This window comes from Camelus ferus, chromosome 3, assembly GCF_009834535.1.
Source record: "Camelus ferus isolate YT-003-E chromosome 3, BCGSAC_Cfer_1.0, whole genome shotgun sequence".
Classification (NCBI taxonomy): Eukaryota; Metazoa; Chordata; class Mammalia; order Artiodactyla; family Camelidae; genus Camelus; species Camelus ferus.
The window spans coordinates 77932454-77960244 of NC_045698.1; the positions used below are offsets into that span (position 1 = coordinate 77932454).

The 27791-nt window shown below is 34.2% G+C and overlaps 1 protein-coding gene and 1 long non-coding RNA gene across 4 annotated transcripts in view; one reads left to right on the forward strand and one right to left on the reverse strand.

Moving 5' to 3' along the window:
- The first annotated feature begins 1249 nt into the window (after positions 1-1249).
- YTHDC2 (YTH domain containing 2) overlaps positions 1250-27791 on the forward strand; it is a 62242-nt gene continuing 35700 nt past the window's right edge. For 2 of the 3 annotated variants that reach the window (XM_032476512.1, XM_032476513.1), the window contains exons 1-10: positions 1250-1638; positions 3094-3184; positions 10189-10385; positions 11693-11892; positions 15336-15502; positions 16232-16334; positions 17162-17318; positions 20052-20159; positions 21243-21391; positions 22798-22933. In XM_032476512.1, coding sequence (XP_032332403.1) covers positions 1455-1638; positions 3094-3184; positions 10189-10385; positions 11693-11892; positions 15336-15502; positions 16232-16334; positions 17162-17318; positions 20052-20159; positions 21243-21391; positions 22798-22933 — 1492 coding nt within the window. In that variant the 5' untranslated portion in view covers positions 1250-1454. The remainder of the gene's footprint in view (positions 1639-3093; positions 3185-10188; positions 10386-11692; positions 11893-15335; positions 15503-16231; positions 16335-17161; positions 17319-20051; positions 20160-21242; positions 21392-22797; positions 22934-27791) is intronic. The other variant, XM_032476514.1, reaches the window with a different exon arrangement.
- On the reverse strand, positions 13839-27380 carry LOC116662667. Its single transcript, XR_004318646.1, has 3 exons — positions 27370-27380; positions 18821-18825; positions 13839-13945 (listed from the first exon to the last, which is right to left on the reverse strand). It is a non-coding gene; the product is annotated as an uncharacterized LOC116662667 (long non-coding RNA).

Here is a 27791-nt window from a genome sequence, read left to right on the forward strand (position 1 = left end):
TTTGAACACTGTGAGGGTGAGAATGGCAGGGGGTGAGACTTATGGAGGTAGACAGGCCAGATCAGGCAGGGTCTTGAAGGTCTTGGTAAGGAATTGAGGGTGTTTTATAGTTGCAATGGGAGAGTGCTTTTATAGGGATGTTATCCTACTTGAATTATACAGTTGTCTCTCCATATCTGCAGGGAATTGGTTATAGGACTCCTGAGGATACACAAATACGAAGATGATTAAGTCCCTCATATAAAATGGTGTAGTATTTGCATATAACCTACGCACATCCCCCTGTTATACTTTAAATCAGCTCTTGATTGCTTATAAAATCCAACACAACGTAAATGCTATGTAAGTAGTTGCAGCCCACAGCAAATTCAGATTTTGCTTTTTTGGAACTTCCTGGGATTAAAAAAAAAAAAATCCATGTGGTAGTTAGTTGAATCCCCAGTTGAGGAACCCGAGGGAACTAAAGGCTACGTCTATTTTTTAAAAGATCACTTTGGTTGCTCTCTGGAAAGGAAGACCAGAGTGGAAGCAATTACAGTGGCTGGGTTTAGGTTTATGTTAGTGGAAGTGTATTCAAGCAAGTGGATGTTCTCATAATCTTTCTTAACTTCCGTGGAAGTGTATTCAAGCAAGTGGATGTTCTCATAATCTTTCTTAACTTCCCAAACTAAAGGGTTCCATCTTCCTCTTTTCATCATCTCATGTGGCATACAACTACCATGTAATCATTTTCTTGTTTTTTGCCTGTTACTCCCATCTAGGAGTGCTATCTATTTTACCAGGTAAAATACACCCGCTCAATTAAATTTGCTTTTCAGGTAACGAATAATTCTTTACTGTATGTGCTCCCAAATAGTGCGTGGAAAATACGTATACTAGAATTGTGTTCCTTACCTAAATTCATATAAACTGGGCATCCTGTATTTTTGTTCGCTAAATCTGGCAACTCTACTGCCACTAGAATAGTAACTCCATGAGGGCAGGGACAATTTCTGTTGGTTCCCCAGGGCATAGCATAGCGCTCACATGGCACATAGTAGGAACCTACACAGTTAAGGAAGGGTTTAACCAAAGTGTGAGCGACTGAGTAAGTGGATGAACGAGCGCCTCTTGTCGCGGGGGTCGATGGGAGACAACGGGGAGAACAGCTCGGTGGGGAGCTTGCGATACGGGTACAGTGCCCCAGAAGCGTCCTGCACGCTGAGGTCACGGGCGCCGCCGCGCCGGTGACGTCATCACGCCCGCGCTCTCCGCCGGGCTGCGGCTGTAGTGGCGCCGGCGCCTCCTCGGCTGCTGTGGCGACTGGGGGCTTTCTGGAGAGCCCGGCCCAGCGCGGGCCGCCTGTGGAGCCGTCCGGCCCGGCAGGGACCACCCCGAGGCCCATTCTTCCTGTCATTGGCCGACCGTCAGCAGGCCTGGCCGCTTTACAGCGAGGAGAACATCTCCTCAGGGCCATGTCCAGGCCGAGCAGCGTCTCCCCGCGGCCGCCGGCTCCCGGCGGGGGCGGGGGCGGCCCCGCGCCGTGTGGTCCTGGGGGCGGCGGCCGGGCCAAGGGGCTGAAGGACATTCGTATAGATGAGGAGGTGAAGATCGCGGTCAATATCGCCCTGGAGCGCTTCCGCTATGGGGACCAGAGAGGTGAGGTTCCTGACAGGGACCCCGCCGGTTGCCCCGCCTCCCTGAAGCCCGACCCTGCGTGGGAACGGGCTTCCTCAGAGGAGGGAGGGAGGGAAGACCCGGGCCGCGCAATGTGAGCGGGGGCCGGACCAGACTTGTTAGCCCTCCCGGGGAATGTGAAGAGCTGCCCGGCGTCTGGCGGACCAGCTGGGTTGCGAGGCACTTGCCTGGTGTCCAAAGGTGAAAGAGTCAGGATGCACCGTCGCTGGAAGTGTCTCTTTCCCCAGGGAGAGGCCTTTCGGCAGCTTTGCCGCAGTTTTTAGATATTGTTAAGCATCCCCCCCCCCCTTTTTTTTTTTTAAAGTAGGAGGTCGTGGTGCCCTTAATCGAGACACATTTAAGTTACGGAAGTAGAGGAGCCGAAGGAAATCAGACAAATAAATGCGGTGGCAATATCTAGTATTTTGTTTAAATCCCAAAAGCATTACGCTAAACACTTGCTAAACACTTAAGAAAAGAATTAAACTTGTTCTGATAGATGAAACATCTTCCACATCTCTTAAGTGTAGAAAGCTCCTTGTCTTGAGTCACACAGTGCAGAACCAGTAGCTGACCTGTGATCAGTATTGAGTGCTGATTCCGATTTGCTGGTCTAAGTAGAAGACCCCGTACTCTGAAACTTACGAGTCCAAAACAAAGTGACCTGGGCAGAGTATTCTGAACTTGCATTAAACAAAGTTGAAGCCCCAGAAATAGAAAATACCATATCCAGTCTGATAGTGATATATGAATTCTCTGCAGTTTTGAAGACAAAGTAATCTGATGCTGAGCATTCATAGTACTTGAGCATACCTCATCATTGAAGGAAATAAACATTTTGTTAAGCAATTAAGAAGTAAGATAGTAAAATAGGTTAATCAGTCGTTATACCAGCTCATGATTCCAGCAAAAATAATAGTAGTAATCTTTGGTGAATATCAGAGTCCTTTTGCACGTTTAGGTTTCAGTGTTATTAATATCAAAACTTTGGTAGATATTCAGTACCTTATTTTATTGCGCTTTGCGGGTATTGTGTTTTTTACACACTAAAGTTTTGTCATAACTTCAGATGATGGTTAGCATTTTTTAATCAAAGTATTTTTTCAATTTATGTATGTATATTTTTAAGACATAATGCAGTTACACAATTAAAATAGACTGAAATATAGTGTAAGCATAATTTTATATACACTGGGAAACCAAGAAAATTTGTGTGACTTGCTTAATTATGGTATTCATTCACTTTATTGCAGTGGTCTGGGACCAAACCTGCAATGTCTCTGAGGTATATCTGTATCTGCTTTTCACATAAAATATGTAAATCTGGTTACATGAGTATGACTTTTTTTGTATTTCATATCTCTATCTGTGTATTGAAGCAGTTTGAAAGAAAATTGCCTGTCCACAAATGATACTTTGTGGTTTTTTTCCATGCAGAGATGGAATTTCCTTCTTCTTTGACCAGTACAGAAAGAGCCTTTATTCATCGATTGAGTCAGTCTCTTGGTTTGGTTTCTAAAAGTAAAGGGTAAGCTGATAACTTTTCTTAATTAAAAAAATTATTTGCTAACAAAAAGAAATATTTTTGACTAAATAGTTATTACTGTTTTAGATTCACATCCTTGTATTGTATGTAGATGATCTGATTCATGCGTGTGTCTAACCCAGCTCTTTGCTTTTCCTCCTATCCCGTTTATTTGTTTTCTCTGGTTGGTAGAGGGATAGAAAAAGAAGGGAAATGTTTTTTGTTTTTTCTTTTTATTTGAAGGGAAATGTTAAGGTGTGAAAAAAATGGTTTAAGAATTGAAGCTGATTGCATTGAGAAAGGTATTTTCTTCTTTTTATAGAGATAAACTTTTATTTTTTGAGGAATGGATGGACTAAAGATAATAAGTACAATTCTTTACAGAACTTACCTCTTTTAATGCTGCTGTACTGTAATGGTAAGCTTTAGAACATGTGCTTGTTTTCTTTCATGCTAAGTCAAGAATCTGATGATTAGAAATGATTAAATAAAATGAAACAGGAGGAAACATACATGATTTTTGAAGGTCACTGATCCATAGTGGGGAAGAACCCTATGAGCCGTCCAAATTGAACTCTAAAATTCTGTGGCACTGTTTCATTTTGGGAATAAGAATGGTGGGATTGATAATAGAGTAGGGGTTCTCAATATTGGTGTTATTAACATTTTGGACTGGATAATTCTTTATTGTGGAGGGCTGTTTTGTGCATTGTAGGATGTTTAGTAAACCATACCTAGCCTTTACTCACTATATGCCAGTAATACTTCCTCCCCCAGTTGTGACAACCAAAAATGCCTTTAAAACGCTTCCAAAACGTTCCCCTGGAGCAAAATTGCTCCCGACTGAGAACCACTGAGATAGGTGGGGGGAAAAGATTAAGTTTCAGTTCCAGCTTTTAGGTTAAGAAAAGGGAAAACAAAGCCATAATGAAGTGAATATATTAATATTTAAATATATTAATAAATAAATAGTAAGAAGGTCCTAAGAAGAAAGTAGCTGAGGTAGGAATTTCTTGCATATGATGTCCACCACAGTAATGATAATTACTGACTGAGACAGGAGTTTAATTTAGGAGCATGTGCATTTTGAACATCACTAAGGCCAGTGTTGGAATCCTGGTTAGGTTCCACCTATATTGTAGACCTCTGAGTAGGTAAAACATTGCCCTTGAAAATAAAAATAGGGTGCACAGCCACAGTCCTTTATCCAAAGACACTTGGGCCAAATATGTTTTGAGATGCAGGTTTTTCAGGTTTTAGAAAGTCATCAAGGTATATTTGTAATGTGTTATGTAATACCCCTAATAAGAGGTAGGCATTTTTAATCACATTAATATTTCTGCTGGAAAATGTATGACTATTCACACTAAGATAAATAAAGACTATAAATAGTTCATGTCAATTTAACCAGGTTTTGCTGCCAAAAGAAGTTGCTGCAGACTTACAAAAATCTTTCACTTCTCAGAGCCATTTGGGTTTAAGAATAGATAAGAAATTGTGGGCCTGCATTAGAAAACACCTGTTATAAATGCACAGTTCTGTAGCTACATCATTTCTATGGTTAAATAGATTTTGAATTCTGAACAGCTAATTTAGAAAGGACCATTAGAAATTACTCTTAGAAAAGCAGTCCATTAGACTTGACTACCTCTACTTTTGTTAAGTGGCATGATCCTTTAAGGGATGGTCCAGAAAGAAAAAAAGTTCTGGGAAAGGAGAGAGCAAGAAAGAAGTTATCAGGACAAAAAAGAGGAATGAGGAAATACTGAAGAGACGGGGAGAGAGAGAGACAAAAAAGGAAAGAGATGCTAAGGGAAGCAAGGCAACCGCCTGCTTCTCTCAACCCTATTGTCTATGTCTAATTGTCCATAAACCCTCTTCTTGGTAAATATCCAAGCTCTTTCCCTCCCCTTTTTATCTCTAAGCAAATCTGAAGCAGTGTTTATCTAGTGTCCTTATCACTTTCAAATGCCTTTCCTTCTTTTTACCTATATAAAGAACTAAATCACTTTGAATATATTTATTAAATCCTTTATTTTCATTTATATGAGAATTTGTACCTGACTTTTATTTCATGGGTTTTTCTGTTTACCCTTAAGTAAAGTTTTTTTTTTTTTAAACCTCCTAGGATTAACTTTGTTAATTTAACAAGTCAGTCTTTCTTTTTTCTTGTCTTTTTTGTTTTTCCTTTTGTGCCTGGTATTATGGTTCCTTAATACCAGTTTAAGTGACTACCTGGTGTGGAGGAAAGGGCAGGAGACCTAGATTCTACTCTTAATCTCTGGCTGCCTCGTTATTTAGCTTTGGTCATGTCCTGTAATTTTAAAGGCCTGTTTTATTAAATGTAAGATGTAAAGGAGTTAATCTCTTTGTGTTAGTTAAGATTCTGTGATCCTGTAGTTTATTTTTAGTTTCTTACAAGGTTTTTAAAAGTAGATTATAGTATGGAGGATATAGCTCAGTTTGTGTTTAGCATGCATGACGTCCTGGGTTCAATCTCAGTACCTCCATTAAAAAAAAAATTAGATTCCAGATTTACTGTGTGGTAATTTACAGTTTTTTTCTGATCACTTTTTTTTTTAATCTCCTTTATTTCAAAATGAGGCCATGTGTGTTGGGTTTTGTTTTTTATCTCCTCTTAAGAGAGGTGAATTTACGTTGGAATTGATTACTTTTTATAATTATTCATCTTTTGGTGAAAATACTCTTGTTGAAGTAGCACCCCCATTTTGTTTTCTTTAGTGTATCTTAAAGTTTTCTTTGAAATTCTAGTCAAATTTCTTTGAAATTCTAGTTAAAAATTTCATCTCCTTATAATTTGTTTCATTTTTTCTCAACTGATGTCCTTGTGTTTGGTTCTAAGCACATTTTTCTGTATTTGCTTTATTTACAAATAAAACAAAATTCTTTCCTATTCTTTTTGTCCAAGTTAGACAAAATGAATTTTATAAAGTGAACTTTGTTAAAAATTTTGGGAAGAGAAAATATAAAAGAAAGCAGGTTTTCCAAGTAGAAATTTTTTATCCTGTGATTGCTAAGTTGCTGCTTAATAGGTATCCAAGTGTTCTACTCACCCTGACCAGGAGGCTCTGTCCTACAAGTCCCCGCTTTCAGGTTTGAGTTACTGACTCCCTTCTCTCCTGCCCTAGAATGTTCCAGACTGTACTACCCCTCTCTTCGCCCAGCTAAAATAGGAAAAATGGGTTAAAAGTGATGAACCCTGTTAATGAGTTTTTGGATATCCATTAAAATAAAGCCCTACAGTGTACAGTAATAGTAATAACAGCAGCTAACACTTACTAAGTGCTTTTGTGCAACAGAAATTGTGCAGGGTGCTTTAAGTATATTATTATTTAATTCTCACAACAGTCTTGTCTAGTAGGTTCTATTTTTAATATCTGGTCTCTCACAGATGAGGTGATTTGAGCTTAGATTAAATAATTTTCCCAAGATCACACAGCTAAAAGTGGCAGAGCCAACAACTGAACAGTTAATGTTTAGCTAATTAATATTTGATGCTCATAGTAAGTCATAGTAATGTTCTAAGAACTATGAGGAGTTAAAATAGAAATATTAGGTAAGTCTCATCTCTAAATTGCTTATAATCCATTAAGTCACAAAAAGAAAAGAATTTACCACAAACAGTGATATGACATGAAAGTAATTGTGTTTAGTGACAAAGTTAACTGGTTGGTTTATTAATTTCTGGTAATCATAAAAAAGCACAAATTTGTATTATGCAAACTTTAATACATTTACAATTCTGTATTGCAGTATTGGGGAGAAAGTGGTTTGGAGTTAGGTCTTTTCATCTACCTGCCTAATGGAAGTATAAATTAAGGAAAAATGAAATTATGTATTTACTAGACATCAAACAAATGTGTGCTATCTTTTTAGAGACATTTGCCCTTGGTGGTTATGAGCTTTTTAGGGAGTCATTTCAGATTTTGGCTCTTAGCAGATTTTTAAACTGTTCTCAGATTTGGAAAGTGGGGAATAGCAAGGTTGTATTTGAGGTAAACTTTTCAATAACATGCCATGTAAATTGAAACATTCATATTAAAATTGCATTAAATCTGATTAGTTATATCATCATCTTTCTTTAAAAGAAAGAAGCTATCGAAATATCAAAACTTCATTATAACATGTATTGATTAGTTTTACCCTTTGAACGTTTGAAGTTATGATCTTATCTATACGTTTAGTCCATTCACTTTTATACTTAAATATGCCATATGGGACTTGCATCTCATTATTTTAAAAAATTCTTATGAAGTTAATTTATCTAGCATCTTTTCCATGTAGGTAGTTTCTAGTTAATTATGCTTTGTAAAGGGGATTGTTAAGTTTTCATCAAAGTATAGTGTCCGTTACCTTGGAATGAAAGGATAATGAAGGGATCTCAGTGTGGTAGTTTACACAGTAGGACAACTCTAGTGTATTCATTCTCACAACAATGAGGTGAGTATCTTACTAAAATTTCACTAATTTTTAATTATACCAGTTTTTATCAGTGTCACTGTGGTGCTGAATGGGATAGGAACGAGCACTAATTGCCACAAATAAAATTTTTTACTAAAACATAAAAGCTACCAAATTGATGTTGTCTTTCTGCTCTGCCATCTGTGTTTAAACTGAATTTAGTAAATTTAAAATGGTAATGGCTAAATACTCACGCTTGCTTAGTATGAGTTATTATTACACATTAATGCTGTATTATTATTAGGCAATCTATGTTAGGAAAGTTTCCATCTGACCTGTGATTTTAGTTGTGAGCTTAATGAGGAAAGTCTCTATTTTCCTCAACTTTGTAATCCCTGCTTCTAGCATAGTGCCTGGCATACAGTAGGTGCTCCATATATGATGATTGATTGAATAAATAAAATTAGTTAAAGGTGAAATATAGAAAAACTTTACTGAGATGATTTTTAAGAAAATTAAAGCATCTTGGAGCTAATAGAAATATTAGAGATTTAAAAATTAACTAGTATACTGTGTCAGAGAAGTAAATTATTTTTGATCATATAGTTAGTTGGAAGATTATTACTAGCTGAACAAAAGCCTGCTGACTCTTGCTCTAGTGCTCATTTCAGCACATTCTGGCCTTCTATAGGTAAAATTTTATGAAGTAAATGGCACGGAAGGGAAATGAATGATTAAGTCTGTCGTGAGTGTACTGAAGTTTCAAAAAGGCCCATGGGAAAAGAACCTCTTACAGAGAACATCTCAAGAATTCAGTAATTCTGATTTACCATGGGAAATGACCAAAATTTCTCAATCAGGTTAAATTTTAATTATTTCATCTTTATGCCGTTATATAAGCATCACTAAACACTCGTTAAGGAGTAGATGATAGCATAGAAAGCTTATAATTCATTACAGAGTTTTCAGAAATTAAAAATCTTAGTAAATTGAAAGCTTCATTTAGAAAACTTAGATAGGTTATTGCAATATATTGAATATAGTTCCCTGTGCTATACAGTAGGACTTTGTTGTTTATCTATTTTATATATAGTAGATAGTATCTGCAGATCCCAAACTTCTAATTTATCCCTTGGCTCCCCTGCCCCTTTCCCCTTTGGTTACCATAAGTTTATTTTTTATGTCTGAGTCTGTTTCTTTTTTGTAAATACCTCTAATGAAAATGACATGAAAAAGAATATATATAAATGCATAACTGAATCGGTATGCTGTACACTAGAAACTAACACAACATTTTAAGTCAACTATACTTTAAGTAAAAACAAAACCGAAACCAAAAAACTCTTCCAAAAAAAAAAAGATAGCTAAAACTATAGGTTAATCTTCAGTTTTATGTCATTCTTATAATGAAGATATTGTTGAAAAAATTTAAATCTAATGAGAATTAGGAAAATTATACACATAATTTTCTTTGTATTTGTGGCTCAGTTGCTCATTTCTAGAATATGATAGTGGAGTTAACAAATGGTAAAGCATTTTATGAAATGTTTTGGGTAACTTTTGTTTTAATGTAAGAATTGATATTTTTTCCTGCCTATGATTATAATAAAAGCTTTCATTTATTTTGTACATACTCTGTAACAGATACTGCCCTTTACTTACATTATGAATAGTCTTTTGAGGCAGATATTATTATTACCTTAGGGTCAGAGCTATTAAATAATTTGCTTATGGTCCCACAGCTAGTAAGTGGTAGAGACGGGATTTAAATCCAGATCTGTGTGTTTTCAGAGCCTGTCTTTACCAGTACTACATTGTACTAGATTATATACATGTATTATTGAATCATTCAAATTATATTTGAGGACTTCCTATGTGTATAGCATTATACTTAGTACTCTTGAAGCTATGAAGGGCGTAAAAGACATGGTCAGTCCTGGACCAATTGGAGAAACAAATACACCTACATCAAGTAACTTGAGAACAGTTACAAAACATCATTACCTTATAATTGAAGGCTAGAGTCAGAGCTTTGGATAATTTCTTCTTTTTTTTCCTAGTATACATTTGAAATTACTTGTCAGTTACTGATGTTATTTTCTTCCAGGTTTCTAAACTTGGCTTTCTTAACAGGTTTTCATGGGAATGTGGCATTACCAGCATACTGGGAAACATTCAATGGAATATAGTCTGGACAGTGAACCATAACTTTTCCTTTATAATTTTTAGATTCTTTTGTTCATATTGATTTTCTCCCTCTATATGGTTCCCAGCATGTATTAACTGGTCATGTTTCATCCACCATGAAGCCTGCTAATACAAACTTTAAGACTGAAGGGTAAGTAAGCCTTTTTTGCTCATTTAAAATTGGATTTGCAGCATTTTGAAGTTTTAATTGAAACTAGTCTTGTGGCCACTTTGGCACCAACCCCCTTTTTACTATATCTTGGGATTTTCAGTACCTTATCCCAAAGCATTTGGTCTTTTTCAGTGTTTTGCTTGAGACATGTTTTCTAAGTAGGTATACATCATATGTGAACAAATTGACTACGTATAGTAAATAAATGATTTTTATTAATATTCAGAAAGGGAGCAAATAGATACCTAACTGTGAAGAAGAAAGATGGATCAGAAACAGCTCATGCAATGATGACCTGTAATTTGACTCATAATACAAAACATGCTGTTAGGAGCCTAATTCAGAGATTTCCTGTCACCAATAAAGAGCGTACTGAACTTCTGCCCAAAACAGAAAGAGGAAATGTGTTTGCAGTTGAAGCTGGTATGTATTTTCTGGGGAGCTTCCTTGTTTATTCTATTATTTGATGACTGTTCTTTTTCTACTTAAAGTTTATTTTTAAAAACTAATGTGAAATAAGAGTTCTCATTTTGAATAGTTTGTTAGAAATGATTTAAGAGCTGTGAAAATTTTGAAATGAAATGCATTGTTTAGGCATGTCATGAAGGTAGATTTTTTGTTTAAATGTTACAGTAATAGCTAACCGTTTATTGAGCACTTACTGTGTGCTAGACAAATAGGGCTTCATAGCAACCCTTGCAAGCAAAGAATTTCCCCTATTTCACAGGTGAAGAAACTGGGGCTTAGAGAAGTCAAGTAATTTGTTAACGGCCACTCAACCAGCCAGTAAACTGCAGAGTTGGGATTTGACTGCAAGGTCTGAACTTTCCTATATTATGCTGCCGTGACACAATAATGAGTGAGATTTTGAATTGGGGCTTTAGTTTCTGGTAAGAGACAGGACAGTCTTCAGTACATTAACTTGCACAAAGGTAGATTAATAATAAATTTAGGTTATAAAATGAAGTTGTACTGTTTGGAAAACCAACTTTTATAGTGAGGAAATTATTTTATTACCTACAGTGACATAATTTGCATTATATCTGTTCTTGGAGTAGCTTTGCAGAATGCAGAAAATGCATGGTCCTAGATATCAAGGAGTTTTAAAAATAAATGCACACAAAACTATTTTGAGTTATGTGGAGAAAATAAGACACATTGTAACTCTTTTTATTCCTATCTGCTTAGTTAAATATAGATGTTGGCTAAAATGGAGAGTTAGGAGATTTGTTAAGCATTAGGACCTTACATTTACACGTATTTTTCTGTTTGATCACATAATCTTACATAACTAACTTTAAACATAGAGGGTTTTTTCTTTTTCATGTGGGTTTTCATATTGTTTATAACAGACTTTACAGTATAATATACATTGTTTCTTAGTATAAACTTATAATTTTCTTTGTCATAATTGGTAGAAACAAGCCTGAAAATCATTTTAGGATATCAAAATTGTATTTTATTTTAAATGATTTTTGAATGATTGATTTTCGTTCATTTTTAAACATTATGTACCAGAAATACTTCTGAGAAATTTGTCTTTTAATTGGTAGTGAAATTTATAACATGTTCTCTAAGAATGTTAGTACAGCGGTTGAGGCATTGCTTCCTAACTTTATGTAGACTGAGTAGAGAAGAACACTTGAGAGGAATTACATTAGAAATTATTTTTGTTTTAAACTCTTTATTGTTGATCATAAATTTTTTTGATCTTTTATTCATTTTCAAAGAAAACCGGGAAATGAGCAAGACAAGTGGGCGACTCAACAATGGCATACCTCAGATTCCAGTGAAAAGAGGAGAATCTGAATTTGATTCCTTTAGGCAGTCTCTGCCAGTGTTTGAGAAACAAGAAGAAATTGTTAAAATAATTAAGGAAAATAAAGTAGTTTTGATTGTAGGAGAAACTGGGTCTGGAAAGACTACACAGGTTTGTTTATTTGTTGTTTATAGAAGAAAAAATATTTTCTCATGTGATAGTTTTATATCAAATTTATAGTACATATATTTTAACAGAAAACAAAAAAGGAGCTTTTGGTCATTTTAATATTTTTTTCTGAAATAAGTTATTACTAGAAGTACATTTTGAGAATTTATAGAAAGATGATATTTTAAAATATTTTCTTTTAAATTAGTACATAAGGGCTTTATTTAAACAGAGGTGAGACTGTGATTTGGTTTAATGAAGGAAAATGGATTTGGGCCTTCAGTTCAGATTTCAGCTCCTTCATTTATTGGATGTGATGTTTTAGCCTAGTCTTGTAACTCTGTGAGCCAGAGTCCTCATTTACAAAATGGAACTAAAAATTGCTGCCATTCAAGGTGAGGTTTTGACGTAATGACTATAAAGTGCCTAGCATAGTGTTTTGTATGTAGCAACTAAATTACAAGTAATATTACTAACAACAAGAAATGTTAATACAAAGTTAACATAGGGTGGAATTAATATGACATGTTTGACTTGGATGTTTAGGATTAAAGTACTTCAGTATTTGAAGTGTCACTCAAGTAGTGACAGGTTGGAAGTAAGTGTGGCACAATGATAATGACCTGTTCTTGTTTATCCTCTTTAATGTGTTAGCATGTTGAAATAGTAAATTTACTTTGCTTTTGATTGAGTTTTAGATAGAATACTCATTTTAACTTTACATTTCCTTCTTATAAGGACAAATAAATTTGCTTTTGACAGTTGCTTAAGATCTGTGGTTGTATTGGCTAGTTTAATAAACTTAGTAAGTAAGGCAAGGTGATAGGAGAGGTTGACTGTAAAGTTTACTAGTTATTTACAAAAGTATAACTCTTTATACCTTTATACCTCTTTGAGCCTATAAAACTGAATTGTCACAAATAAGGTGAAATTTTCATCTGAAAACAATGTATAAGATTTTTCTTCAGCATGAGTCCTTTTATGGTTAAGTGGAATTCCATGGAGTCATGCCAAAGAATCTGTTCATATGTCTTAGATTGTTATAATTGTTTTAGTATTAGAGATTTTTTTCAGTAGGTGTTATTTGTGGCCATTTTAATTACATAGAGTAGACATGAAAATTTTGACGAAATATAACAAATATATTTTTATCTAAATTATTTGAGTGTCCGTCTTTTTTTAGGACTTCATGCCATGCTAAGAAAAACATATTCTACCCCAAGATTAAAAATCACTTTCCTATAAATATTTTATTCTAATACTTTTATATCTGTAGTTTTTAAAATCCATCTGGAGTTTATTTTATTGTATCATATCAGGTATAAATCTAACTTTTTTCCTTATGTTAAAACCTAGTATTCCAGTATAATTTTTATTTAATAATCCTTTTCTCCTGATTTAAGATACTACTTTTCAAAAAAAATTGAAGTGTAGTTGATTTACAATAGTGTGTTAGTTTCAGTTGTACAGCAAAGTGATTCATTTCTATATATATTTTTTCAGATTAGTTTTCATTTTAGGTTATTATAAGACATTGAATATTGTTCCCTGTGTTATATAGTAAATCCTTGTTCCTTATCTATTTTATAGATAATAGGGTGTCCTTATCTATTTTATAGATAATAGGGTGTATCTATAATCCCATACTCCTACTTTATTCCTCTCTTGCCTCCCTTTCCCCTTTGGTAACCATAAGTTTGTTTTCTATGACTGAGCTTGTTTCTGTTTTGTAAATAGATATATTTGTGTTATGTTTTAGCTTCCATATGTAAGTGATATCATATAATATCTGTCTTTCTCTGTTTGACTTACTTTGTTTAGTTAGAGTATGCTATTCCCTAGGTTCATTCATGTTGCTGATTATGGCAATATTTTATTCTTTTTATGGTTGAGTAGTATTCCATTGTATATATTATATTACACACACACACACACACACACACATACCCCGTATCATCTTTCTCCATTGATCTGTTGGTGGACACTTAGATTGCTTCCATATCTTGGCTATTGTAAATAGTGCTGCTTGGAACGTTGGGGTGCATAGGTTGAAATACTACTTTTGATCAAATACTAAATTTCTGTAGTACCTAGGTCTATTCCCAGAATTTTTGTTATATGTCTTTAATTATCTGTTCCTGCATGAAGATCTCACTTTTTGCATTTTGTAGTTTTACAGTATATGGCATGATACGCCTCTTTATTAGCTTCTCTTTTTAAATATTTTAAATATTTCTTAGCAGTTTGTTTGCATTTATCCTTCCAAATGAAGTGGTCAAGTTTAAAAAAAAATCCTCGGGACTAAGACATGCAATGAAAAGATGTTATTTTCACTCATAGTTTAAAAAATGAAATCAAAACAATAATTATATTTTTCAGCTGTTAGATTGGCAGAAATTTGAAAATTCATGTTATCTAGTATTTGCATTTGGGAAAACAGTATCTCCTGTTCTTTTGGTAGGGGTATAAATTGTTTTGAAGGGCAGATTGATCATTTTTCCATAAAAATTAAATTTATATACTCTTTGACTCATCATATATTTATCTTTACAAAAGTATGTGAAGATAGATGTTCACTGCAGTATTCTTTACAGTAGCAAGCAACAACATCAATAATAACATACCTAAAAATAATTGGAAATTACTTAATGTATAGTCATATTTGTTAAATTATAGCACATCCATAAGATGTACTATGCAGGTATTAAAATGGATTAGATAGATCTGATATGTTTTTAAATGAGATCTGCAGATGACAAACATTAAGGACAATAATCACTTTGTTTGAATAAAAACCTGTTTTTATATACAAATATTTTAAATCGTATAAACTTTTTTTTCCCCAACAGAGTTTCTAAGAAACTTAACAGAGGTTACTTTTATGGAGGGGACTATTGGTAGTGGTAGGGGTGGGGAAGACTTTTACTTATTATTTTAAATCTTTCTGACATGTTTGAATTTAATTATGGTTAAGCGTCTGCAATCCTGGTATTAAGCTATTTTTGTTTTGTTTATAATTTTCACTATTTAAAAAATTCCAATGGAATTTTGGTAATTGTTCCATTGACTTTATAGGATAATTTAAGGAAGATTGACATTCTTGCAATATTGATTATTCCTAACCAGGAGTGTGTCATTTTTTTAGTGTATTCATGTCTTTTATGTTTTTCAGTAGCACTTTATAACCTTCTTCATGTAAACTTCAAGTATTTCTTCATAATTTTATTTTCACTGTTTTAGTTTTAGTTTCTATTGGGAGCAGAGTCTTTTCATATTACACTTTTTAGCTGATTATTAGTAGTTACATGGAAGTTGTTGGTCTTATGATTATTTTATGTTTGGGCATGTTACAGAACTTTTTAGTTCTAATGGTTTTTCAGTTGATTGACTTGAATTTTCTGAATGTACAATCATGTCATCTGATAGTAATTTAAAATTTGTTCCAGATTCCTCAGTTCCTCTTAGATGATTGCTTTAAAAATGGTATCCCCTGCCGTATATTTTGTACTCAGCCAAGACGATTAGCAGCTATTGCTGTGGCCGAAAGAGTTGCTGCAGAGAGAAGAGAAAGGATTGGTCAAACAATTGGATATCAGATCCGTTTAGAAAGCAGGTAAAGACAATTCTGTTACCTTTTACCATTTTTAGAAAAGACTAAATATTTCTATTTCACTAAGTATAGAGAATGAGTTACTTGAAAAGTTAGATGGTCATTTTGCTCCAAATAAGTTTATGGCAGGCCTTTGAGGTCATGACTAAACGTAGTGAGGTTTTGAATAAATAATAGTTTGAAAAAAGTTTGGGCCATAGATAGAAATCCTATTTCATAGTTTCATGATAAAGTTTAGGTTATTTCACCTCTTTGAGTCTCAGTTTCTTCGTCTATAAAATGGGGCTAATGAAAGCATCTAGAGCACAGGTTTGATGTGAAGTTTACAGTAAGCCCTTAATAAATGTTAGTAATAGTACTGGTAGTAACTTCTTGACAACTAGTATCATTTCTTTGCTCACAGTAATTTGGATATAGTGATTCAAAAAGCTGATCTTTTTTGTGATGTACTTTTTTCCTCAGGCAAAAAGTTTTTAAGGCCTTTATAAAAAAACCTATCTTGGTTCTTTAACAAAATAATCACTTGATACAAGACTGTTAGTAATAATAAATTTGTGAGATTATCAGGCATAAAATACATATTTCACATAACTTTGCTAATAAAGCATATATACCAGTACACTGTTGTATTATTACACTTATTAAAGTACAAAGGAGACTAGCATTTAATATGATCATGTTTTAATTACATAAAAGATTTGTAATTGTGCACTTTATTTTGATTTTTTAAAGAGTTTCTCCAAAGACGCTTCTGACATTTTGTACTAATGGGGTACTGCTTCGTACTCTGATGGCAGGCGATAGTACATTATCAACTGTGACACATGTTATTGTGGTAAGAATATTTAAATTTAAACATCTAATTACATTTCTAGGATAGGATATAAATGAAAACTAATTTTTTTAAACAAGTTATTATAATCAAGTTACTTTTTATTATCCATAATTATTAGAAATAAATACTTTATATTAAATATTTTCCTACCACCAGGTTTTATGAGTGAAAATAAAATAAGTAGGTAGTTTTTTAAAAAGTGCTTTTTATATATGAAAATGGTACATATACTTTAAGAGTTCTCCAGAATGGTGAAAGTTTTCTTTTCTTTCTGTGCTTAGTCAATTGATTCCCCTCCCAAGTCTTAGGGGTATTCTTTATAGTCATTTAACTTCATGGTTAAGATGCTGAGTTGCTGCTGATGAAATAATTAAACGAATTACCACCTTATTAAAGAATTCTAAGCTTTTATCCAGTTTTTGTCAGAAGAATTAGATTAAGTTTTACAAGCTTGCGATAAGCAAGTTTTGGAAACTTACTCGTTCTGTTCATTCAGCCAAAGGATGCACTGGGTCCTGATGCTAACAGAAGCATATTTAAATAGATTTTGTATATATTAAAAGTACATTAAATTAGACTCCATTAATTGAGAATTTTGTTGTAGTTTTTGTGGTTTTATACTCTGTGGGAAAAGGACAGTATTGTATAATTCCCAGTAGGTTGTTACATCTCATTATTTCTAAGTTGTCCATAATACAACATTTTCACTAATTGGCCTTGTCCACATGTAATTTGAATTAGCGTAAAACCCAGCAGCTCCATAATTTTGAAGACTTAGTTGTCCTTACGTTTTAACTGTTTCATGGTTTTGTTTTTGTTTACTGCAGGATGAAGTACATGAAAGGGATAGATTTAGTGATTTTTTACTTACAAAGTTAAGAGATTTGTTGCAAAAGCACCCAACTTTGAAACTAATTCTTTCTAGTGCTGCCTTGGATGTCAATCTTTTTATAAGGTATTTTGGGAGCTGTCCAGTGATACATAGTAAGTTAAATTATCAGATTTCTAGGCTTCTTATGAAAAAATACTTTTTGGCATGATTATATTTATTGTTATAGAAGTTGGGGAATATTCTGATGTGTAGGGCATCCATTTCTGTTTCCTTTGAGAAGTGCTTAATCAGTCATCTCTATGTCTCCTTTTCCATCTAACAACTTTTAGTATTGTGTAAGAAGCCAATTCGCTAGTGTAAAAAGAAATTTGCTTTATTCTGACCTTGTATTCCCCTTTAAATTCTGTCCTGTAGCTTTGCCTTTAGACTCTTTTAAAGAGTAGTTTGTACTCTCATGTTTATTTTCCATGTACTTCTGAATATGTTACCACTTAATTTTTGGCATTACCCTTTTATCAAATCTGGTTTTGCCACCAGTCTTTAAAAAAATTATTAACTTTCTCTTGAAAAATTGAAAAAGTTATATGTATTTATTTTAGTGACACAGTACAAACATGTAGAGGAAAAGTTCACAATCACTTCTGTCTTCTTTTCATGTCTACTTCCCTGAGATTATTTGATGTTAAAGCCTAGTATATATTGTCTTCCCTGTTCATGTTCATATAATATATGTAAATATATACATATATATCATGTTTATAGAAAATGGTTTTACAGAAATGGGCACATGCCGTATACGTTGTTTTGCAGTTTGGTTTATTCATATGACATTATGTCATGAACAGTTCTCCAGTTTAGTAGTTCTAGGTGTAGTTCATTATATTAACCAGCTGCTTTTATATTTCCTAATATGAATGTACCATGATTTATTTAACCGTTTTATTTTTGGACATTCAAATTGGTTCTAGATACTCCCTTTCTTTTATTGTAAACCTTGTTGTAAGCATCCTTATACATATATTCTTATATATTGGTGCTCTTATTTCTAAGGATAGATTCCTGAAAGTGAAATTGTTGAGTAAAAGAATGTATTTTTAATTTTAAGAGTAAAATGGTTTTGCCGTTTTACTTTTTCAGAAGGCTGAAATGATTCATATTTCTACAGTTTATGAGGCTGTTTATTTGTGCATTCTTACCAGTATTGCTTTGACACTGATTTAATTGCCCAGCCTACTATTCAGGTTTTACATAAAAATCTTAAGTTTTCTGTAGTATTTCTCATAATTGTTCCCCTTTTTTTGTGAAATGCTCATACCCCATAATTTATTTGCCAGCCCTGCCTCCTAAGTCTCATTCTGTATTATAGCCTGTACTTTCTTGGTCTCCTCTGTGGGTTTCTCTTGTTTTGCATGGTGCTTAAATATTGGCATTTTTGAGGGTTATTCCATGATTCATTTTTTTCTCTTCTCCCTTCCTGTCCTCTTCCCTCCCCTCCCCTCCTCCCTTCACCTTCCCTTCCCTTCCTTCTTCGTTTCTTTGTTTTTCCTCTCTCCCCTGCTCTATGCTGTTCTTTACTAGGTATTCGGGATGCACAGTTAGTTTCCCTGGAAGCTCTCATTCTTGCTCTTGGCTTCTACTTTCCTTTTACACTTACGACTTCTGAATTTTTATTGCCAATTAAAACTGTTCTCCAGAGCTTTGGACTTAGGTAGCTAGCTATAAGCAGTTGACTTCACATGTGCCCCATGTGAATACTTAATGCTTTCTACAAAATCTGCTTCTCTTGTGTCGCCTGTTTCGGTTAATCATACTATTGACCTAGTCACCTAATTCACAGACCTGTCTTTTTTCTCATAATATTTCTGGGTGGTAAAGCACATAAAATTTATGAATCTTCTAACTGAAGCTCACTTAACATTTGTCTTGTCTAAAACCAAACCCCAGCTCCACCCCAGCCAACTTGTTTATCTTTTCACATTCCTTGTTACCTCATAGAATGTCATCATCATCCATCCAGTTTTGTAAGCCAGATTTTCAAGGACTGTTGCAGACACTTCCTTATCATTCCTCCATATCCAATCTAATGCACAGTCCTGTGGATTTTACTTCCTGACTATCTCCTGTCTCCTACTATTTTTACTATCACCAGTCTCATTCAAGTTAATGTTTTCTTTAACCTAAACTACTGTAATAGCTCTTAACTGGTCTGTTCCTTCCACTCTGCTGTCTTTTAAACTCATTCTCCACGTAGCAGCCAAAGTGTTCTTTAATGAAGTGGAATTTTGATGATGTTATTCACTCTTGAGAGCTTAAAACTTTGACCTTTACCTCAGAATAAAGACCTAAACCCTTGATAAGACTTTTTAATTCTCCCTCATCTTGAACTACAGTCCCTTCTCCACACCCCCTCTCACATCATGTTCCAATTAGCTTGGCCTTTCAGTTCCTTGGAAACATCATGCTCTTTCCTACCTTAGGGGCTCTGTGTGTACTGTTTTTTACTTCATAGCACACTCTTTTTCTTTCCATGTAGCTTAGTTATTTTGTTTACCCACTTCTCTTGGTTCTCATTTCTCTCAGTGAGAATGCTTTTCTTGACTCATTCAAATTCCCATCTTATATACTCTCATGGTATCTTATACTTCTCTCTCATAGGACTTTTAACAACTTTGTTTTTACATTTATGTTCTGGATTATTGGATTAATGTCTGACTCTCCTGCTAGATTGCAAGCTTCAAGAGGGCAGGAGGTAGCTCTGTTTCTGCTTACCATTTATATTCCTAGTGCCTAGTGTGATGCCATTTATTAACTTGGGAATCTCATGTTTTTATGTGAATTGTCTGTAAGATGCAAATTGACTAATTAAAACCATTTTTATTATTTAGTTCAGGGAAGACCATTTGAAGTAAAAGAAATGTTTCTTGAAGATATTTTAAGAACTACTGGATATACAAACAAAGAAATGTTAAAATACAAAAAAGAAAAACAACGAGGTAAGCTTTTTATCAAATATAAAAGAAAATTACTGTTGATATGACTTCTTGGAGACTCCAGCTTTATACTATGCAGGTACAGGGACACTTAAAAGTATTTCTTTCTGTGTATAATTGTATAATGTTATATTAGAATACTGTCCCAAGTGTACCTTTTGCATTGTGGTTTATGTCCAGAAGTATAATCTATAGAGAGGAATTGAAAGTGGATGCCAGAGTTGAGGAGACTGAGTGTGTTTGTATCCAAAGATTAACCGCTATTTTAAGGAGGCAGAAGATTATATGCTGGTTGTCCTCAGCACATTTTGTAGGGTGGCAGTGCGGAGTGGTTGGGAGGGTGTGAAAGGAGTAGCATGTGAGTAATAACAGGCTCATCTTTGATATAATTGTCGAGGTTTTCAAATCTTGATGTTATTATGAATTGCATCTGTACTTGGAATTTAGCATTATTTGCCTATTAAAACATCTTTTATCATGACTTATACTATATATCTCAGCTTTTGAATTGAAGATTTGGCTTATTTAAACTTTGATTCCTTTGTTTAGTCAGTAAAACTTGATTCAAATAACTTCTTTGAATTCTTCACTTGATAAAAGCAATTAGAATGCCTGTTTCACAGTGCAGTGCCCAATTACTAATATGTAAATTGTAAAACTCCTAGTTGTTGAGACTTCTGAAGATGAAAATTATATATACTTTGTATCTCAAACAACTAGCACAGTGGTGTAAGTTCAATAAATGATTTTCTACAAAATGCTGTACGAATGTTAGTCATTGATTTAAATAATACTTGTTATATGGCCAAAATACTTTTCAGTAAATAACGTACTTAATTAGAGGTAAACTCCTTACTAGTATATGAATAGGTGAGGTGTTTTTTTTTTTTAAAGCAGTTTGATGTCTCCTGTTGGTTCAGCATAACACATTTTATTGGATGTTCCTAATTAATACATTTTTTAAAAAGTAACTTCAAAGTAAAGCCAATTTAGTAACTGTTTTCAGAGTCACTTAATTTTTTTAATCAAATAAATGTATTTCAAGAAGCAGAGAATTTATCTACTTTTCTTCGGTAATTAATTTAGAAGAAAAACAACAAACCACACTTACAGAATGGTACTCAGTTCAAGAGAATACTCTCAAGCCTGAATCTCAGAGACAGAGGGTTGTTCCACATGTGACTGAAGAATATGATTTATTGGATGATGGTGGTGATGCTGTCTTCAGTCAGTTGGTAAGACCTCAGTGGTTTCACACTGCTATTTTGAGTGAAAATTGTGTAATTTAAAAGAACATCTTATGAGATTATAATTTTTATTGAATTACAAAGTATAATTCTCTTAGTTTATGTTAGACTACAGCACATTTTTCAGAACAACTTTCTATACTTTTTTTTTTTACAAATGTAACATCTTTTAATGTTTCATTCTGAGTTTAAATTATTTCAATCTTTTCTATAAATTTTTGAAGAAAATAGTTATAGGTATTATGTGTATACATTATTTTTGCTTGGTATTTTGTCATCTCAAAAGTTTAAGAACTATGAGCTAAGCAATGCAAGATAAGCTAAGTTAGGAAAAAATTGAGGAAAGGCTGTTAGTTTTAGAGCAAGTAATCAAGACTGACGTTTCCACCACCAACCATGTGACTTTGTAAAATTAATTACAAACTATAGACCTCAGTTTCTTCTCTTCTCATTTTCTTCCTTCTATTTTGCCACAGAATCTTTTACAAATGATATATTTTGTAGAAGCCCTGCCTGCTCATCCATCACTCTCCACCCTCATTCCTAGGTGGGGCTTCTACTACCTTGGGTTCCAAGGAGTCTGTTTGAGAACTGAAACTAGCAGATTTCCTAGGTCCCTTTTGTTCTTTGATTCTCTTGAAAAGTCATTGGTGGTTAATGTGATGGCTGGGACTATGCACTTTTTAGGAAAAGAATTAAACTATTTTGACCATGAGAAGAAACATGACATGCTTGTGGTTTTTCTTCCAGTGTTTAAAGTTCTGATACATCCAAATGAACTATACATTTAAAGATTGTATACTTTTGAAGACTGTTTAAAAAATGTTGTTTAGTGTAGAGAACATCCATTTCGCTCAGTGAACAGCATTTTGACCATGTCAGTTAGTGATTCTTAAGCCTGGCTACACATTAGCATTCCCTAAGGAACTTTTAAAGTCTTATGGAATCTGGCCTCTGTCACAGAGATTCTGGTGTACTTGGTCTGAGTGGGACCTAGCATCAGTGTTGAAAAGCTCCAGGTGATGTTTCCTCTGTTGGGCAGTTGGGAGAGAAGACCACTGATGTACAGGTACATTTAGCAACATTCTGTCAGAAGCACAGTTAATATTGTGACTGGACCATACACCTTAGTTGACAAGCTCATTCTCAGATAAAAAAAAAATGAATGTAGAAACAAGGTATAGTGTTATGAGTGATAATGTGTGTAATGATATAAGAAACTTTTATGTCAAATCCTTTGCCAGAATACCATATGGTTAGTAGTCTTTGTGGCCGTTATGGCCGTCTCATGTTCCTTGAAAGCAAAAGTTAAGCATTAAGTAATTTAAAATCTTCTTCTTTTTATTTTTTTAATCTTTTAATTTTTTTTAACATTTCTTTGATTCTTTTTAAAGACAGAAAAAGATGTGAATTGCCTTGAACCGTGGTTAATAAAGGAAATGGATGCTTGTCTTTCTGACATATGGCTGCATAAAGATGTTGATGCCTTTGCTCAGGTCTTTCACCTTATTTTAACGGAAAATGTTAGTGGTGAGTATAATTTACTTAAATTTTTAAATTATTCTTGCTCTTATTTATTATGATGGAAGTACAGTTTAATTTAAAACTTCAGAGTTTTTTTTGTTCACAACCAATAGTTTGTTCTTTTGGAATACTTGTTTCAAGTGTACACAGATCAGGATCTTCTTATTAGCATAGTAGATAAATAAATATTGTGTTAAATCAGGGATTCTTAATCTAATGTTTCCAGAATCGTTTTATGGAGTCTGTGAGTATATGACAGTTATGTGGAAAAGTATTTCTATGTGTATATATTGAGACATAAATGTACCCCATCCCCCACCACTCCTCTTTACCCCTGGAATATCTTGCATTTTCAGAGATTTGTGATTTCAAAAAAGGAAAAAAATGTTAATAACTTTTACTCTAAATTACTCATTTAGTAAGTGGAAAATTTTAGTATACCTTTAGTTACAGAGGCTCACGTTCTGATTCTCCTGTGCCTGTTATGTCATGGGACATGTTTTCACTAATGAGTTATCCTGTTTTCATTAGTTGATTGTAGTGGATATTGGCAACCAGAGGTGAGTTTTAGAACCCTAAAGATTTATAGGCAAAATGTAGAATGATGATAATAAAAGGTCAGTACTAGAAGGGATATAGATGTCAAGTAGTTTATCACCTCACTTAAACTTCTCAGCATTACTATTATTATGACTTTTTAAACATTTTTTATTGATTTATAATCATTTTACAATGTTGTGTCAAATTCCAGTGTAGAGCACAATTTTTCAGTTATACATGAAAATATATATATTCATTGTCACATTTTTTTCTCTGTGAGCTACCATAAGATCTTGTATATATTTCCCTGTGCTATACAGTATAATCTTGTTTATCTATTCTACAATTTTGATATCCCAGTCTATCCCTTCCCACCCTCTGCCCCCTTGGCAACCACAAGTTTGTATTCTATGTCTATGAGTCTATTTCTGTTTTGTATTTATGCTTTGTTTGTGTTTTTTTTTTAGATTCCACATATGAGCGATCTCGTATGGTATTTTTCTTTCTCTTTCTGGCTTACTTCACTTAGAATGACATTCTCCAGGAGCATCCATGTTGCTGCAAATGGCATTATGTTGTTGGTTTTTATGGCTGAGTAGTATTCCATTGTATAAATATACCACATCTTCTTTATGCAGTCAACTGTTGAGGGACATTTAGGCTGTTTCCATGGCTTGGCTATTGTAAATAGTGCTGCTATGAACATTGGGGTGCAGGTGTCATTTTGAAGTAAGGTTCTTTCTGGATAGATGCCCAGGAGCGGGATTCCTGGGTCATACGATAAAGTCTATTCCTAGTCTTTTGAGGAATCTCCATACTGTTTTCCACAGTGGCTGTACCAAACTACATTCCCACCAGCAGTGTAGGAGGGTTCCCCTTTCTCCACAGCCTCTCCAGCATTTGTCATTTGTGTATTTTTGAATGACGGCTATTCTGACTGGTGTGAGGTGATATCTCATTGTAGTTTTGATTTGCATTTCTCTGATAATTAGTGATATTGAGCATTTTTTCATGTGCCTATTGATCATTTGTATGTCTTCCTTGGAGAATTGCTTGTTTAGATCTTCTGCCCATTTTTGGATTGGGTTGTTTGTTTTTTTCTTGTTAAGGCGTATGAGCTACTTATATATTCTGGAGATCAAGCCTTTTTCGGTTTCATTTGCAAAATTTTTTTCCCATTCCGTAGGTTGTCTTTTTGTTTTACTTATGGTTTCCTTTGCTGTGCAGAAGCTTATAAGTTTCATTAGGTCCCATTTGTTTATTCTTGCGTTTATTTCTATTGCTTGAGTAGACTGTTCTAGGAGAACATTTTTGAGATGTATTGTCAGATAATGTTTTGCCTATATTTTCTTCTAGGAGGTTTATTGTATCTTGTATTACATTTAAGTCTTTGATCCATTTTGAGTTTATTTTTGTCTATGGTGTAAGAGAGTGTTCTAGCTTCATTGCTTTACATGCTGCTGTCCAGTTTTCCCAACACCATTTGCTGAAGAGACTGTCTTTTTTCCATTGTATATTCTTGACCAAAAGTTTGTGGGTTCATTTCTGGGCTCTCTGTTCTGTTGCACTGGTCTATTTGTCTGTTTTTGTACCAATACCATGCTGTCTTGATGACTGTAGCTCTATAGTATTGTCTGAAGTCTGGGAGAGTTATTCCTCCAGCCTCTTTCTTTCTCTTCAGTAATGCTTTGGGAATTCTAGGTCTTTGATGGTTCCATATAAATTTTATTACGATTTTTTTCTAGTTCTGTGAAATATGTCCTGGGTAATTTGATAGGGATTGCATTAAATCTGTAGATTGCCTTGGGCAGTGTGACCATTTTAACAATATTGATTCTTCCAATCGAAGAGCACAGGATATCTTTCCATTTTTTGAAGTCTTCTTTAATTTCCTTCATCAATGGTTTATAGTTTTCTGTGTATAATTCTTTCACCTCCTTGGTTAGATTTATTCCTAGATATTTTTGTTATTATTATGCTTGATCACTCCCTTCTTGAAATATTTTCTTCAGCTAACTTCTGATATTCTGTACTTGATTTATTTTTTTCTCATCTCCCTAGCTGGAATGTCTTGGTTTCCTTGGCAGTTTTTTTTTTTTTTTTTCTTTTTCTTGACCTCTAAACATGGAGTGTCCCAGGCCTCAATCCTCAGACCTTCCTTCCATTTACATTTATTCCTTAGATGGATCTCATCTAGTCATAGCTTTAAATATTTGTTTAAAATGACTCCTAATTTTATGTCTCCAGTTCTGACCTTCCCCCTGACTTCACTACACCTGATCACTTGACATCTCTAGTTGGTTGTCTGTTAGAGGAATAAAAGTAGATATGCCCAAAACAACTTGATTGATTGTCTTTCTGCCTACTGCCCTCTCAACCTGCTCTTTCCTTTGTGTTCCTTTAGTGACCATAATCAGTTTTAAACCTCTTTAAAAATGCATGTGCTTGGCCATCGCAGACATATTTTTTTTGAATCTGAAGCTAGGGTACTACTATTCACCTAGTTGCTAAGGGCAACAAAATGTAAAATCATCCTTGATTTTGCTCTCATACCCCACATTTAATCCATTAGCAAATCTTGTTAGTTTTAAATAAATACTGAATCTCACCATGTTTCACTTCCCCTAGTGCTGCCATCCAACATTCCAAGCCAACATTCCCTTCCTGGACTACTTTGACTGCTTCTGTTCTGAAGTTACTACAGCCTATTCTCCAGAGAACAATCAGATTGATCCTTTTGAAAAGGAAATTGGATCATGCCACTTCCCTGCTCTCAGTTCTTCATGGCTTTCAATTACATTTTGTATAAAAATCGAAGTCCTTTCCCTGATTTAGCCTCTGGCTTTTTTTATCTCATTTTCTTCTCTTCTTCCTTGTGTACTGTGCTTTAGCCACTCTTATCTTCTTGCTGTTTATATATGATGGCACGTTCCCATCTCTGGACCTTTGCTTTTGTTGTTTCCTTTGCTTGGAATGCTGTTCCAGCAGATACTAATATGGCCCAATACCTACTTCATTTAGGGCTCTACCCAAAAGTTAGGAAATTTGAACTCTGAGGTGTGTTGCTTTAAAATTTTTATGAAACATTTTAAAGTATTTATATATTATCTTTGACCCTCTCCCTAGATATTTCTTTAGTAAATACTAGACTATTACTTTGATAATGGCCATTTCATGGACCCAGGTCCTTCTCTTTTATAGTTTTATTGGACATTTTCCAGAGCCCAGTATTTAAATATCTAAGTCATGTAAAGTAAACTAGAATGTTATGTAGGAACAGTAATTTGCTTCCTATCTTTTTATTTCTCTTCTAAAATCTTAACTCTTAATTGGCACCACAGTTGAAGATACTTCATGTGATCCAGGAAACCTTGGGCTTCATAGATTTCTTTTAATCCTATCAGTTTCCATATGTGATCTTGTATAACTAGATAGTAATTAGCTGGTTTAGTAAGATTAGGCATTCTCTGGAATGCTCACTATACTAGTCATCTATTACTGCATAAGAAATGATTCCCAAACTTAGCAACCTAAAACATTTATTATTTCAAACAGTTTCTGAGAATCAAGAATCTGAGAGTGGCTTAACTAAGTAATTCTTGCTCACAGAGTAGTAGTTAAGCTTTTGGCAGGGGCTCCAGTCATCTGAAGGTATACTGGGGATGAAGGATCTACTTCCAAGAAGACTCAGTCACTTGGCTATTGGCAGGAGGCCTCAATTTATCTCTGGCTTTTGGCAGAAGGCTCAGTTCCTTGCCATCTGGACCTTTCCCATAAGATTACCTTATTCTTCCCAGAATGTGGCAACTGGCTTATCCCAGAGTGAATGATTCAAAAGAGAAGAAGAAAAAGCAAGCAGGAAGCTATAGGTACCTTTTATGACCTAGTCTCCAAAGCTGCACATCATCTTTTCCACTTTATTCTATTTGTTAGAGTGAGTCACTTAGTACAGTTTATACTCAAGGAGAAGGGACTTAGGCTCCATCTCTTGAAGGGAAGAAAATTAAAGAATTTTTGGATGTTTTCAAACTCACACACTTATTCATACTCCTATGCTCAAAATAAGCACATTTTGTTTCTGTTCTCCAAGGCTGTGAGTTTAATATTCTGTTGAAGCAGTAGTTCTCATATAGTGAGTACAATTCATAATGTTTACAGATCCCTTTAATAATGTATATGCCTGGTTATCCCAGACCTACTGAATCTGAATCTAAGAGTAAGGCATAGCTGTTTTTACTTCCAGAAATAAAAAGCCCTAGGTAATTCTCTTGTGAGTCCCCCTCCCCACATTAAGAAACATTGGTTTATATTAATAATGGATACC